Genomic DNA, 13676 nt, shown 5'->3' on the forward strand with positions numbered 1-13676 from the left:
TCAAGTGTATTTGTGTGTACATGTTATTGCATGCATTATTCCAATTAACAACTTTCCTTTAAAAGAATTGTAGCTTTAGGTAACAGTAACAGCAGTGTCAGTGTTCTCCCGCTCTCCTCGGTGTTCTGTGAGCAATTACATCTCCCAAAGACAAAACGCTCATTATCCTGGGCCTGCTGGGTAATCGTCAGCCCTGGAGAGATTCTGCCAGCGCTCATGTGCCTGTATGCGGAGCTAATGAAAACCAGCGCAGAATTCACCGCCAGCAGCTCGCTCAAATGTAATCATGTGATGTGAAAGCTGTGATGTCATGAGCACCCAATGTTTATAGACCTTTTATGACACGTTTATGGTCATCATAAATCCTTCAGTTTTTAATATTTTGATTCCTTTAAACAAAACGTATATGTATATTTATATGCATTTACGTACAGTTGAAGTCAAATTATTAGCCCTCCTGAATTATTAGCCCTCTTGTATTTTTGTTTCCGATTTCTGTTTAACCAGTTAAACTCTTTGAATTTTCATAAAACACTATTAAAAGTGTTTGAAAAACTGTATTTGTTGTCTGTGTTATAATAAACACCTAAATAAAGAGGCGCTTTTTGTATTTTTTTTATAAACTCAAATTTGAAAGTGTACCTTTTAGGTTCTGTGTAACCTAGCGCAGGGGTTCCCAAACTTTTCAGCATGGACCCCTAAAATAACAATGCCAGTGACTCGCGACCCCCAATATCCTCTGAGGTGGTTATAAATACAAAAAACTTGCATACAATGGCGCACACACACACACACCAATAGACCAAAGTCTATTCGCGTTTAATTTTTTTTAATGTATGTCAGTGCTGTAAATGGGCCAGAAAGTTTAACCTGGTGTTATAAAATCAATCTGCTGTATCTGACGCTATTGCTGTCTTTAATATAATGTAATTACCCCAGGGGTCGCAATCCAATAGAACTAGTAAAAAAGCTACAATAGTAACTATAAATGACTGTTTTTTTCTCTTCAGTTGGTTATGAATAAAATATGGTAATTCTTATGGCCTAATAATAATAAGTAGATTTCTGCAAATCACCAGGCGACCCCCTTCATTGTTCCGTGACCCCTCAAGGGGTCCTGACCCCCACTTTGAGAACCACTGATCTAGCGTACTGTAATTGATTTTGGTGGTTCCTGCACATGTCTGTAATCATGGGAAAAATGAAACATGTCTCTACCATAATCTATGCAAAAGTTACTGTATTCCAACTGATGAGAGGTGCTGTACAAGCCACAGGGACCGATCATTGTTTACATATTTCATATGTGCTATCTGGGGCTGCTTAGTGATCATAAATGTATTGTTTTCACTTCTGCGCCATGGAAACACCGCGATTCATTTGACAACTGTTTGATATGTGAATATAATTCAGTAAAAAGAACGCTGGAACTGTATGAGCACTGGCAAGAGCTTTCATTTGAGCTATAACTTTTACATGTGTCATATGACAAATATGAAAATGAACCAATGTTCAGTACCCAGCTCAGGTATCCAAAAATACGGTGTATTTATGTGTAAATAACTTTTGTACAGTGGAATAAAAACCAAAGTGATGCATATGTGCATAAAATATAGCTTCTACACTTTCATACGAAACCACTTAAGGGGGTCTGGTGCAATGCAAGCTCTTTAAATCCTAAAGCGAAAGCCGATGACTTCGACAACCCGGAGTTTAACTGGTTAAAGGAGAGCAGATTTTCTCAACACATTTCTAGTTTTAATAACTCATCTCTAATAACTGATTTATTTTATCTTTGCCATGATGACAGTAAATAATATTTGACTAGATATTTTTTAGACACCTCTATACAGCTTAAAGTGACATGAAAGGCTTAACTAGGTTAGTTAGGTTAACTAGGCAAGTCATTGTATAACAGTGGTTTGTTCTGTAGACAATCCAAACAAATCTTGCTTAAGTGGGCTAATAATATTGACCTCAAAATGATTTTTAAAGCATTAAAAACTGCTTTAATTCTATTTATTATGCTGCTATTTATAACTCTCCCATTCTCTGCGCTCTGAGTTTAACCAACTATGACGACTTCCGCTACGGAGAAACACGCAAATGTGAAAAGGATCCATTAGTAAATCAAGCTTCAGGGCACCGTCAACCACACTGTTAACTAATCAGACTGCGTTCGCTCATTAGGGTCCTGCTAAATGGAGTTTTCATGGGAATGAATCATTTTATAGGCTTCCATCCGGACTCCCCGTCACACTCATTTACTGCATCCTTCCTCTAACAAACGGCATTAGTATGCTGCACTGTGAGAAACAGCAATATGATGAAATCTTGTTAACACTTTACAATAAGGTTGCATTAGTTAAGGTTAGTTAATGTATTTACTAACAAGAACAAACAATGAACAATGCATTTATTACCGTATTTATTCAAGTTAGTTGATGAAAATACAGTTGCTCATTATTAGCTCATGTTAACTCATGCATACAAGCATACATTTGTATTTTAATATTGCATTAGTAAATGCTGAACTATGATTAATAAATGCTGTACAAGTGTTGTTCATAATTCAAAATTGCTGATTATGTTAGTAAATACATTAAGTATAACTAATGAAACTTTATTGTAAAGTGTGACCATTATCTTAAACTTGACCCTCAACGTTCTTATTGGTTCATTCCTACATATGCATTTTCCTTTTGTTTAAATTGGGTCATTCATTTATTTCACATTAACGTTAGGACAATTTATTAGAAGTAGCAAATAACTCAATGTACTGTACTCCGCATAACAGAGTGAATATAGGCAATTTATTTTAGTGCATATAGGCAATGTATTTTAATATATCTGTTTATATTAAATATATTTATTTGCTAAAATAATATTTTAGTCGAAAAACATTTTTTAAAAATTGAAAAAAAACTGCAAATAAATATTAAGAATTGAAAAAATATTGAAAAAAATAATTACAATCTACAAAATTTCAACTAAATTTTTCTTTTTTTTTGTTTCTCTTAATTTTTACTTTTTAACATTTTTCTATAACATATAAATTTGGGTGTGCTAGTTTTTGGACCGTTATCGTAAGTTATTTTATTAGATTCGCTCCAGATTTGGCTTCAGTACTGTCTGATCTAATGTATATGCACAAATATGATATTGTAAAGCTTTCTATTAAAAATATGAATTTAAAAGAGAGAATTGTGAAGGGTGTACTTATATGTGCTGAGTACAGTAACAACAAACATCACAATGGATATTACAATTTGATAAATCAGTGTAATTTTAGGATGATATACCCTACTAATCTAGTTTTTATTAATATTTTTAATTAATATTTCAATACATTATCAACGTAAGTTTTATATTCTCAATTCCCAATCTTCTCAACCAGTATACATATATATATATATATATATATATATATATATATATATATATATATATATATATATATATATATATATATATATATATATATATATACGTATATGTATGTATGTATGTATATATATATATATATATATATATATATATATATATATATATATATATATATATATATATATATATACGTATATGTATGTATATATATATATATATATATATATATATATATATATATATATGTATATATATGTATGTATGTATATGTATATATATATATATATATATATATATATATATATATATATATATATATATATATATATATATATATATATATATATATATATATATATATATAAATATACATACATACATATATATATATATATATATATATATATTTTATGGATGAATTGCTCAACAACATTATGATAATTATGAAAAGTAGCAAACGCAAAAAAAAAAATCAATCAATTTATTAAACATTGTAAAATCATCTCAATGGATGATGGTAAATTTAATAAATCTGTGTTATTTAATGATCGATATACTATTACAGTATTTATATGTATGATGTATGTAAACAAACTAACATTTATAAGCTTGTCAAGGCTATAGTTCTGGATTCTTAGTTATTTTATTTAATTAACTAACTAAATAAATAAAAGTAATTAATTTTATATATATATTTAGTTGAAGTCAGAATTATTAGCCCCCCTGAATTATTAGCGCCCCTGTTTATTTTTCCCCAATTTCTGTTAAAACGGAGGGAAGATTGTTTCATGCTGTACTATATTGTCCATATATTACATTCTTTCTCTAAGTGACATCATGAAGTCTAAAAATCACTACAAATTTATATCTATCTATCCAACTAAACTCAAATCAAACAAATCTTATAATGTTTAATACAGTTACAGCAGGGATAATCAAAGTAGGCCCGCGGACCAAAGTTGGCCCATTTGTAACCTCTGATTTTGCCCACCATTTTACCTTAAAAGAAAGTGAGAATGAAAAGGTTTTTTTTTTTTTTTTGGTGAGCTAAAAAAAGCTAAATGAAATTAAATGTAAATGAATCAGAATTTTTTAAATGTAAATACTTTCACTCGATGGATAGAGGAGTATACACAAGACATCAGTGAGCAAATCAAGACAAAACCAAGTTTAACTCCATTCTTTTATAAAAGAGATTTTTTTTAACCGTAGTAAGTTCATTATAATATATATATATATATATATATATATATATATATATATATATATATATATATATATATATATATATATATATATGCATACATAACAAATATATACATTATACATATTGTATTATTTAAAATAAAGCATTTTTTCTGGTTAACTTTAATTTAAAAAAATTTGGAAATTCTTCATGGCAATTTTAACCTCCTGCCAAATAGCCTCAATTAAGTTTGGTTTTTGGCCCTTCATAAGGAAAAGTTTGTGCACCCCTAAGCTAGAGGGTTCAAATAAAACTACTAAGCAGTAATAACTGAACCATAACGTTTCCCTAAATGACATCATCACAAAGTGCAGAAATAATACCTTGGTCTCTCTTCCCATCATGTACTCAAACATGACCTTCCTGAGGTACTCGAACTCGGTGGGTTCAGAGAAGGGGTCTGCGCTGTTGTGTGACATATCTGGAGGAACAAACAAAAGCAAATCCTCATAATCACACAAATATATGAGCACCGCAGACATCAGGCTCACTGTCAGACCGAACACGTGCTGTTTTTAGCACAGCCTGTACAAAAAAGATAAATCACCCGTAATTAAAACCAGAACAGCCAGACGACGACCTTATAAACCCTCTAAAGACTCAACAGCAGCCATCATCATCTTATAATAACTCCACTGACAGTCAGAGAGGATGAAAAAACAGAAAAACACATGATAAGAATAAGAAAATGACCATTTAGACATGCTGATTGCCAAGGGGTTGCTATGAAAGGTTCTTTTTTGGCATCTATGGTAACTATTAACATAACTAATGTAACTTCTGTTTAGGGGTTTGTTTTAAATCTGAAGCTTGGCCACTAGTGAGAGTTAATCTTGCAGAACATGATCTGGCGATTTGGACAATTTTCCCTAAGCTTTGACATCAATGAGATAAGCATGCATTCATACCCTCAATACATTCATTAAACACACACCCCCTCGACCTTCGCATTGCAATAATCACTCCGTAAATCAGAGCACTAGCCGCGCCTCACTTCCAGTCCCAGCAGTTAAAGGTTCCAGCTCACAGCAACACTGGAAACACTATAATGCCAACATTGTGGCTAAACACAAGAAGCTTTGGCTCAATCTAGGTGGGGGCCCTTTCCGTTTTCCAGCGCGTTTTTAATGGATAAAGAAGTGAGAGCAGAGACGTAACAGGAGACGCAGAGAAGCGTGAATGAACAAAAACGAAAGGAGTTATTTTTAAAGAGAGCATGTCATAAAGGGTGGGCAGGTCTGGAAAACATGACGTCTGATAATTCCTGCAGGAACACAACAACATTATATTCCCATTAGCACCCCAGTTTAACTGCTACGCCCAACTAGTCACATTTGAGAGGTTACTACTCTTTATGAATACATTTGGTAATGTGTGTTCTTGTAGCAAATTTCACTGAGAAGCGATGTGCATGTGAAGACAAAAAACAAAAACAAACAGTAATTGAAACCAGCATTTAAAGAGAAGGTTAAAGCATACACAAGCCACTTTATTAGGTAGTACTGGGTTGGACTCACTTTTTGCCTTCAGAACTGCCTTAATCCTTCTTGGCGTAGATTCAACAAGGTACTGGAAATATTCCTCAGAGATTCTGCTCCATATTGACATGATAGCATCACTGAGTTGCTGTAGATTCGTCAGCTGCACATCCATGATGCGAATCACCCATTCCACCACATCCCAAAGGTGCTCTATTGGATTGAGAACTGGTGACAGTGGAGGCCATTTGAGTACAGTGAACTCATTGTCATGTTCAAAAAACCAGTGTGGTGTGCAGAACGGATCAATGCTTTCATGTTGTTGATGGCAAATTCTGACCCTGTCAGCCAAATGTGGCATCAGAAATCGAGACTCATCAGATTAGGGAATGTTTCTCCAATCTTCTATTGTCCAGTTTTGGTGAGTCTGTGTGAATTGTAGCCTCAGTTTCCTGTTCTTAGCTGACAGGAGTGGCACCCGGTGTGGTCTTCTGCTGCTGTAGCCCATCCGCCTCAAGGTTGGACGTGTTGTGTGTTCAGAGATGCTCTTCTGCAGACCTCGGTTGTAACAAGTGCTTATTTGAGTTACTGTTGCCTTTCTATCAGCTAGAACCAGTCTGGCCATTCTCCTCTGACCTCTGGCATCAACAAGGCATTTGCGCCCAAAGAACTGCCGCTCACTGGATATTTCCTCTTTTTCAGATCATTCTCTGTAAACCCTAGAGATGATTGTGTGTGAATTTCCCAGTAGATCAGCAGTTACTGAAATACTCTGAGCAGCCCGTCTGAGACCAACAACCATGCCACATTCAGTCACTTAAATCCCGTTTCTTCCCTATTCTGATGCTCAGTTTGAACTGCAGCAGATCGTCTTGACCATGTCTACAAGCCTAAATGCATTGAGTTACTGCAATGTGATTGGCTGATTAGAAACTTGCATAACGAGCAGTTGGATAGGTGTACCTAATAAAGTGGCCTATATATTTTTCCCCATCCATATTTATAAAAAAAAAACATAACTTCTATAAATTATCTAGTACATTTAACTTTGTTTTATTAAATATAAAAAATTTTCCTTAATTATAAAAATGTTAAGTTTTGTTGTCCTTTGTTGTGATACCCCAATTTTTTGAAAATGTCTGACAAGTCATGGAGAAAAATAAAATTTAAAATTTCTAAGTAAAAAAATAAAACAAAAAACATTGCGTTATTAATAATCAAGAGATTTTTTTAAATAAATGCATGTGCCTGGGATCCCATTTTATTAATGTTTTAAACATATGTAATACTTCAGTTAGCCAAAGATACATTCAATTAATAAACGAGACTGTACAAACATTAATAACGTAAACAAAATCTCTAAAATTCCTTTCAAATAACTCTGTTTTTTTATTTATTCATCAAAAGACCTTTAAAAAAAAAAGATTTCCACAAAAACAGTTTCCAATACTGATAATAAGATTTGTTTTTGTTTTTAACAGTAAATCAACTTATAAAAAAGATAATTCACCCCAAAACACCATTTATGTCACTTATTTGTCCTCTACTTGTTCCAAACTTGTGAGTTTCTTATGTTGAACACAAAGAAAAAAGCTATTGGCTTCTATTGCATTTTAGTTTCTACTACGGAAGCCAATTATTTCTCCCAGCGATCATCAGAATATCTTGTTTTCTTTTTTAAGAGAACCATTCCTTTAAAAGGGGACCTATTATGCCCTTTTTTACAAGAGGCAAAACGCATTTCTGGTGTCCCTAGAGTGTGTATGGGAAGTTTCAGCTCAAAATACCACACAAATAATGTTCTATTACTTTCTGAAACTGAACCTTTAGGTTTTCATTCTAACTGTGCAATTTTGGTGACTGTGGCTTTAAATTCAAATGAGATTGTGCACTTTTTAAAAAGAGGGTGGAGCTATGAACTCCTATGTGTCAGTATAGTAGCAGATTCAAAACTTTAATGTCAAATGGCTGCTCCTCACTAAGAGCCGTTTATGCTAATGAGGGAGAGATGGTCACTAATGGGCGGGGCTTTTCCCATCTGATGACACCTACAAAGAGAGAAATGTCAATCAAAGGGTTTCTGCAGACTGTTTTAATCAAGTGTGATTATAAAAAATACAAGTAATTGTGTTTAAACCTCTTTTAAAAGTGATTTTTGCATAATAGGTTCCCTTTAAATAAAAATTTCTGAATGACACTAAAGACTTGAGTAATGGTGCTAAAATTCTAATATTTTAAACCATAATAACAGCTTTAATAACACTTATTTTTACAGTATTTGTGATCGTATAAATGTATGCTTGCTCACTTCATTCAAAAACATTTAAAAATAGTACAAAACACTGCGTCATGCTCCTACTATAAAGAATGCACATATACAGTACACGTGGTAAACATCATAAGCATTAAAGCAGCCCAGATGCGCAATAAATCTCCAGTAGCATCTGCAAGGATTAAGCAATTACTCCTTAAGTTCTGAAATGTGTATTACAGTATCTAGTGTGCACAAGCTATCTGTTTGCATTACGACAGTCGTCTTGCTCCATTAAACCTGTGAATGACTGGCAATTAGCAGACGGAGCCGTGTGTGTGTGTGTGTGTGTGTGTGTGTCTCTCTCTGGAAAGTCCATTGAACTCTTGCTAAAGACAGTGGTCTGGATGAGCGTCCAGAAACAGACAGCCTGATAGAGAAAGCTGGAACTCAAGGTGCCGCTGAAACCCAAACAGGCCTTTGATCAGGAAGCATGGAGAAATGAGGGGCTAATAAATAACACGACCTGTCCGACTGACCTCAAGTCAGCCCAGCTGGGCCAACAGGGACGAAACACGAGCCATGTCTCTCTCATCTCCAAAACAACACTATTTGGTCAATACTGAGGGCCTGCTTTATGATGAGCATTAGCACATGCTTAAAGTTTTAGGTGGATAGTCAGTCCATTCAGTATCACGTAAAAAAAAAAGTCTTACTTTCTGAGAGTAAAATTAACAAGTTTTTGCTTAATTTGCGTCAGATTTTATAGCATTTCTTTTGTTTTGCTCCGAATACATACACTAGAGGTTGAACGTTAAGATTTTTGGAAGTCGACTTTTATGCTATGAAAGTTGAGTCGACGACGACTAGTCACTGGTGACGTCATCACTAAGACACAAAATGAAAATGTTTTGCAACATCCCACAATATATATATTTTTACATGTTTTTCAGGACAATTTTATTTAGTTTTTTTTTTTTTTTTTTAAGATTTATTTTTGGCCTTTTTGCCTTTATTATTAGAAAGGACAGTATTGAGACAGGAAGCAAAGTGGGAGAGAGAGAGAGAGAGAGAGAGAGGGGGTAAGGTAGGGAAATGTCGTCGAGCTGGGATTCAAACTCGCGACTCCCTGACCTGCTTTTGCACCATATGTCGGCGCGCTAACAACTAGGCTATTGCACCGACGATTTTATTTAGTTTTTTAGGGCAACAATATCTCCACATCAAAAGCTACTGGTCAGTTCAATTTCAGCTGCCTTTTCAGGTTTTTGCAACTAATGAATATAGCTGAAGTCAATAATTTATTTTAATTATCCGGCCTGACATGTTTACTGTGCCAAAATATTTGAAATGTTTCTTAAAAATAAAATCTATTGTGTTCAACGAGGGGTTACATTTGTGTGTTGTATGATTATTATGATTCTTTCTTTAGCTAGCTTTCTCTTTCGCACTCTCTATTTGATAGACCCGGCGCAATAAGGAGCGAGAAGAGTTTCTATGACGTGTTGCTATTTTCCGCCACCTTGTTTAAAAAGCAAATCTATTTGTGCCACTTTGTAGACTCATGGGTGTTTTGGTCTAGATAAGAGGCGTTTTGAGGCGCATTGCTGGCGCTTTGCTATTTTGAGAAACTAAATAGAAATAGAATAGACCAGCTGAAAGTAGGTCTAAACTCCAGTGCAGAGCACGATAGTTGTGTGCCTCCCCTACACATTGCTTAATACACATGCAGGATGTACAGAAATCCAAAAAATATCTTTACAAATGAAAACGAATTAAAGGATTAAAATATTACAAAAAAGTCTACATAAATATAAAAACCACTGCCTCCATGCCTTCTTCATCTCAGGAGGCTTTTTCAGTTTATTCGTGACAATTTGCTTTTGTATAATGTTATTATTAGTAGTAGAAGTATTTATTATATGCATTTTTATATTTGTTTCATTAAAAACAAGCTTATATTTGCCCACCTGCAGGTTTCAGACCATATGGGGCACAGCATGTGTATTTGGATATAACTCAGTAGTTTGAACACACTTCGTTATTATTGTTTATTTATTTGTTTGCTGCATATTAGAACTGAATTTAGAAACAGATTTGAAACAAATCTTCGAGCTTAAATAACGAAATTAATTATGTATAAGCTAATGAATGTGGCAATAACTTGTTTCTTTACCCAGGAAAGAGAGTGAAAGTAAAAGTAAAGAATGAGGAGGCTCATTCTCTCATTCTTGCGCTGCAGATGCTCTGTTTAACTGTTTTCTCACTAGTGAAGTGTTCAGTTTTTCCACTTACAAAGTCCGCCATGTAAATAGCAAATGCACCATGGAGCGATGCAACTGACTCTTAAAAGGGAATGGGAGATGAGACTCTGATTGATTTATTCTCAAAACACACCTATAACTCATTAAGAGAATAAGCTCAACCCTGCTAGACCATGTGCCATGGCGCAAAGCTAATTTTTTCGTCCTTAAAATAGCAAAAGTGGATTCTGACACGCCCTGAAAGCTTGGAGGCATGAAGGCAGTGGTTTTTATATTTATATAGAAAGTAATAATTTTTGTAATATTTTAATCCTTTTATTCGTTTTCATATGTAAAGATATCTGTGTATTGCTGTACATCTGTGTGTATTAAAGCTGCAGTAGGTGATCTGCTAAAAAGCTAACCGCTTAGCATATTATCTTTGGACAGCGGGGAGGGACTGTGATTCAAAGCCACACCCCCTGAAATCGCGAGCGTGTGCAACAGCCGACAGACAACCCACTAGTTCATGTCATTCGCCAGTTAGTTAGTGCCAGCGCCGTGCAGGAATTACACTTATTAATTTGCCACACTTACATGCTATTTCAGAGCGAATATTCAGAGTAGCATGGTAAACAGTATAGGAAGGCTATCATTGTTCAAAAATGACCCAATGTGAATATAATAGCAACTTCAGCTCAATAAAGCAGGCTAGGCGGAATAGCGCTATTTACTGATGCTTTGTTGCTAAACTAAATATAAATCTACATTATAGATGCTGTAAAAGAACCTTATGAAACTGAAAATAATCAAATCAATCTTTCACCAGGAGATTTCAGTGGCTGAACAACACGTCTGTGCATAGAAGTCATTCATAACAACACAATCTAACATAAAATAGTTTCAAAACAGAACATGACCTGTCTAACAGTAATGCTTCAGCCCTGGTGTCGTCCTTCCTCCAGCGTGCTAAAGTAACTCCAATATTGATTCAGGTTTTTAAAAGTTTCAATTCTGCATTTGATTTCTCCCGGTCCGTCTCGTGACCGCGCGGCCGCTTTTGGGCGAATTATACCCACACCAGGATTTACAGTAATCGGCCTGAGCTCGGCTGTCCTTCGGCGCCCCCGGCTCCGACTCGGCATCTGCGAGCGGCCCGCAGCTCGCTCGGAGCGCATGGGTTTGTGATGCAGACGGGCACGTGCTAATGGCGGATCTGCGTGAACAGATGCGCAGAAGTCGGAATCTACATTTGCTGACAGACAGTCTGACCTGCTTATCGGAATTAAGGGAGATGACGGTCCGACTCTATTTAATTGGATGAACATTTTTTTTGTTTTATGCTTTACCCAGAATATAAAAATACACATTTAGATAATTTACTGTAATCATTACTATTGGACTGTGAAGAGACTTTCAACCAGCACAACAACAAATGTTTCTGAAGACAATCACCTACTGCACCTTTAAGCGATGTGTAAGTGTTAAGGGTGCACAACTAACGCGCTCTGTGCTGGACTTTAGACCTGCTTTCAGCTGGTCAATTGCGCAGTCTATTTTAGTTTTTCAATATATCAACCCGTCAACAATGTGCCTTAACACACCTTCAATCTAGACCGGAACACCCATGAGTCCACAAAGTGGCGCATATGGATTTGCTATTAAAACAATGTGGCGCAAAACAGGAAAATTAGGGTTGCGCTGGTCAGAAAATAGCAACAAATCGACAACACATCTTGTGCCTTATTGCACTGGGAGTATGATAGGGCTCTACATATTTGGACCTTGACACAGTTTTTTAGTCTGAATTAAAATTAATTAAAATACTTGTTTATTTTGTTTCATTTATTACTGCCTATGTGTCAAATACAGCTAGTCTTGAGAAGGAGAGAACAGTGTATATGGCAGTCAGGAGGTCAAAGTGACTTCATAAACTCCTGTCTGTTTAATGCAGACGTCACACAGATAAGCCGGAGAACAGAGACGCCGTAGAGACGGGTTTGTTTGTGTGTGAAGATTAAGGGAAAGGATAACACACGGATTGTTTAGTTGCATGTCAAAGACGTTGATGTCTTCAAAGGAAAAATGCATTGGGGAGTTTATTTAGAAGGATATTTGTTGTGCTGAAGATATCAATATCATGAAGACTTGACTAGGAATTTGGGACATATTTAACATTGCATGCGTATTTAGAGGATTAATTGCATAATGTATTGGAATAAAATATGTGGGGAATAATAATTCAGGAAGTTAGATTCAATCAAGACTGTAAAGTTGAGAGGAGTAGATGGCAATTTTTTAGGGAGTTTTCAATAGTCCCTTATTACCAAGATTAAAACAGTAAAATGTTTTTGTAATTCAAAATAACTATTTTCTATTTGATTATATTAAAATATAAATAAATATAGCAAGGAAACATATCTTTATTTTTTAAACAATGCTTAAAATAGTTTAGCCATTTAATTAGAGTAAACTTTATTATTTTTACTGGAATAAATGTAAAAAATAATAAAAAGTAAAATGTCAACATTGTCATTTTCATACCATTAATAGAACTAATTAACTTTTTTATTATTGGTAAATACAGTTTCTTTTTAATTGTATTTTGAAATGACATTTTATTATCAGTTATTGTATTAAATCAAGTTAAATCTAGATAAAAAATTTATATTATTATTTAAAATATAAACTTGAAATAATTTTACTAAAATATTTAAACTAAAATTAACATGTTTTTAGTCTCAATAAATATTTTTATTTAAATGAACTAAAATGTGTTTAATTTTATGGTTTCAGTGATCTACAATAATTTTAGTGCTTAATAGGGTTGTGATTTTTTATTTCATTATTCATTAATAAACAGAATTTTCAACAAAAAAAATGCATTTATTTGCAAGTATTAAACAATTTGTAACACTATGCTTGTCCTTCTTTTATCAGTTGAAACAGAAGATATTTTGAATATAGCTGGAAACTTTCATAGCATTTGTTTTTCCTACAATGGAAGTCAATGGTTACCGGTTTTTAGCTTGCTTCAAAATATCTTCTTTTGTGTTCAACAGAAGAAACTC

At 34.2% G+C, this 13676-nt stretch overlaps 1 protein-coding gene across 3 annotated transcripts in view; it reads right to left on the reverse strand.

Annotated features, from left to right (window-relative positions):
* golga4 (golgin A4) overlaps window positions 1-13676 on the reverse strand; it is a 98934-nt gene that overhangs the window by 6769 nt on the left and 78489 nt on the right. For all 3 annotated transcript variants that reach the window (XM_001921263.9, XM_005157071.6, XM_073920316.1), the window contains one exon: window positions 4957-5054. In XM_001921263.9, the coding sequence (XP_001921298.3) occupies window positions 4957-5054 (98 nt within the window). The remainder of the gene's footprint in view (window positions 1-4956; window positions 5055-13676) is intronic.

This window comes from Danio rerio, chromosome 13, assembly GCF_049306965.1.
Source record: "Danio rerio strain Tuebingen ecotype United States chromosome 13, GRCz12tu, whole genome shotgun sequence".
In the NCBI taxonomy this organism is placed as follows: domain Eukaryota; kingdom Metazoa; phylum Chordata; class Actinopteri; order Cypriniformes; family Danionidae; genus Danio; species Danio rerio.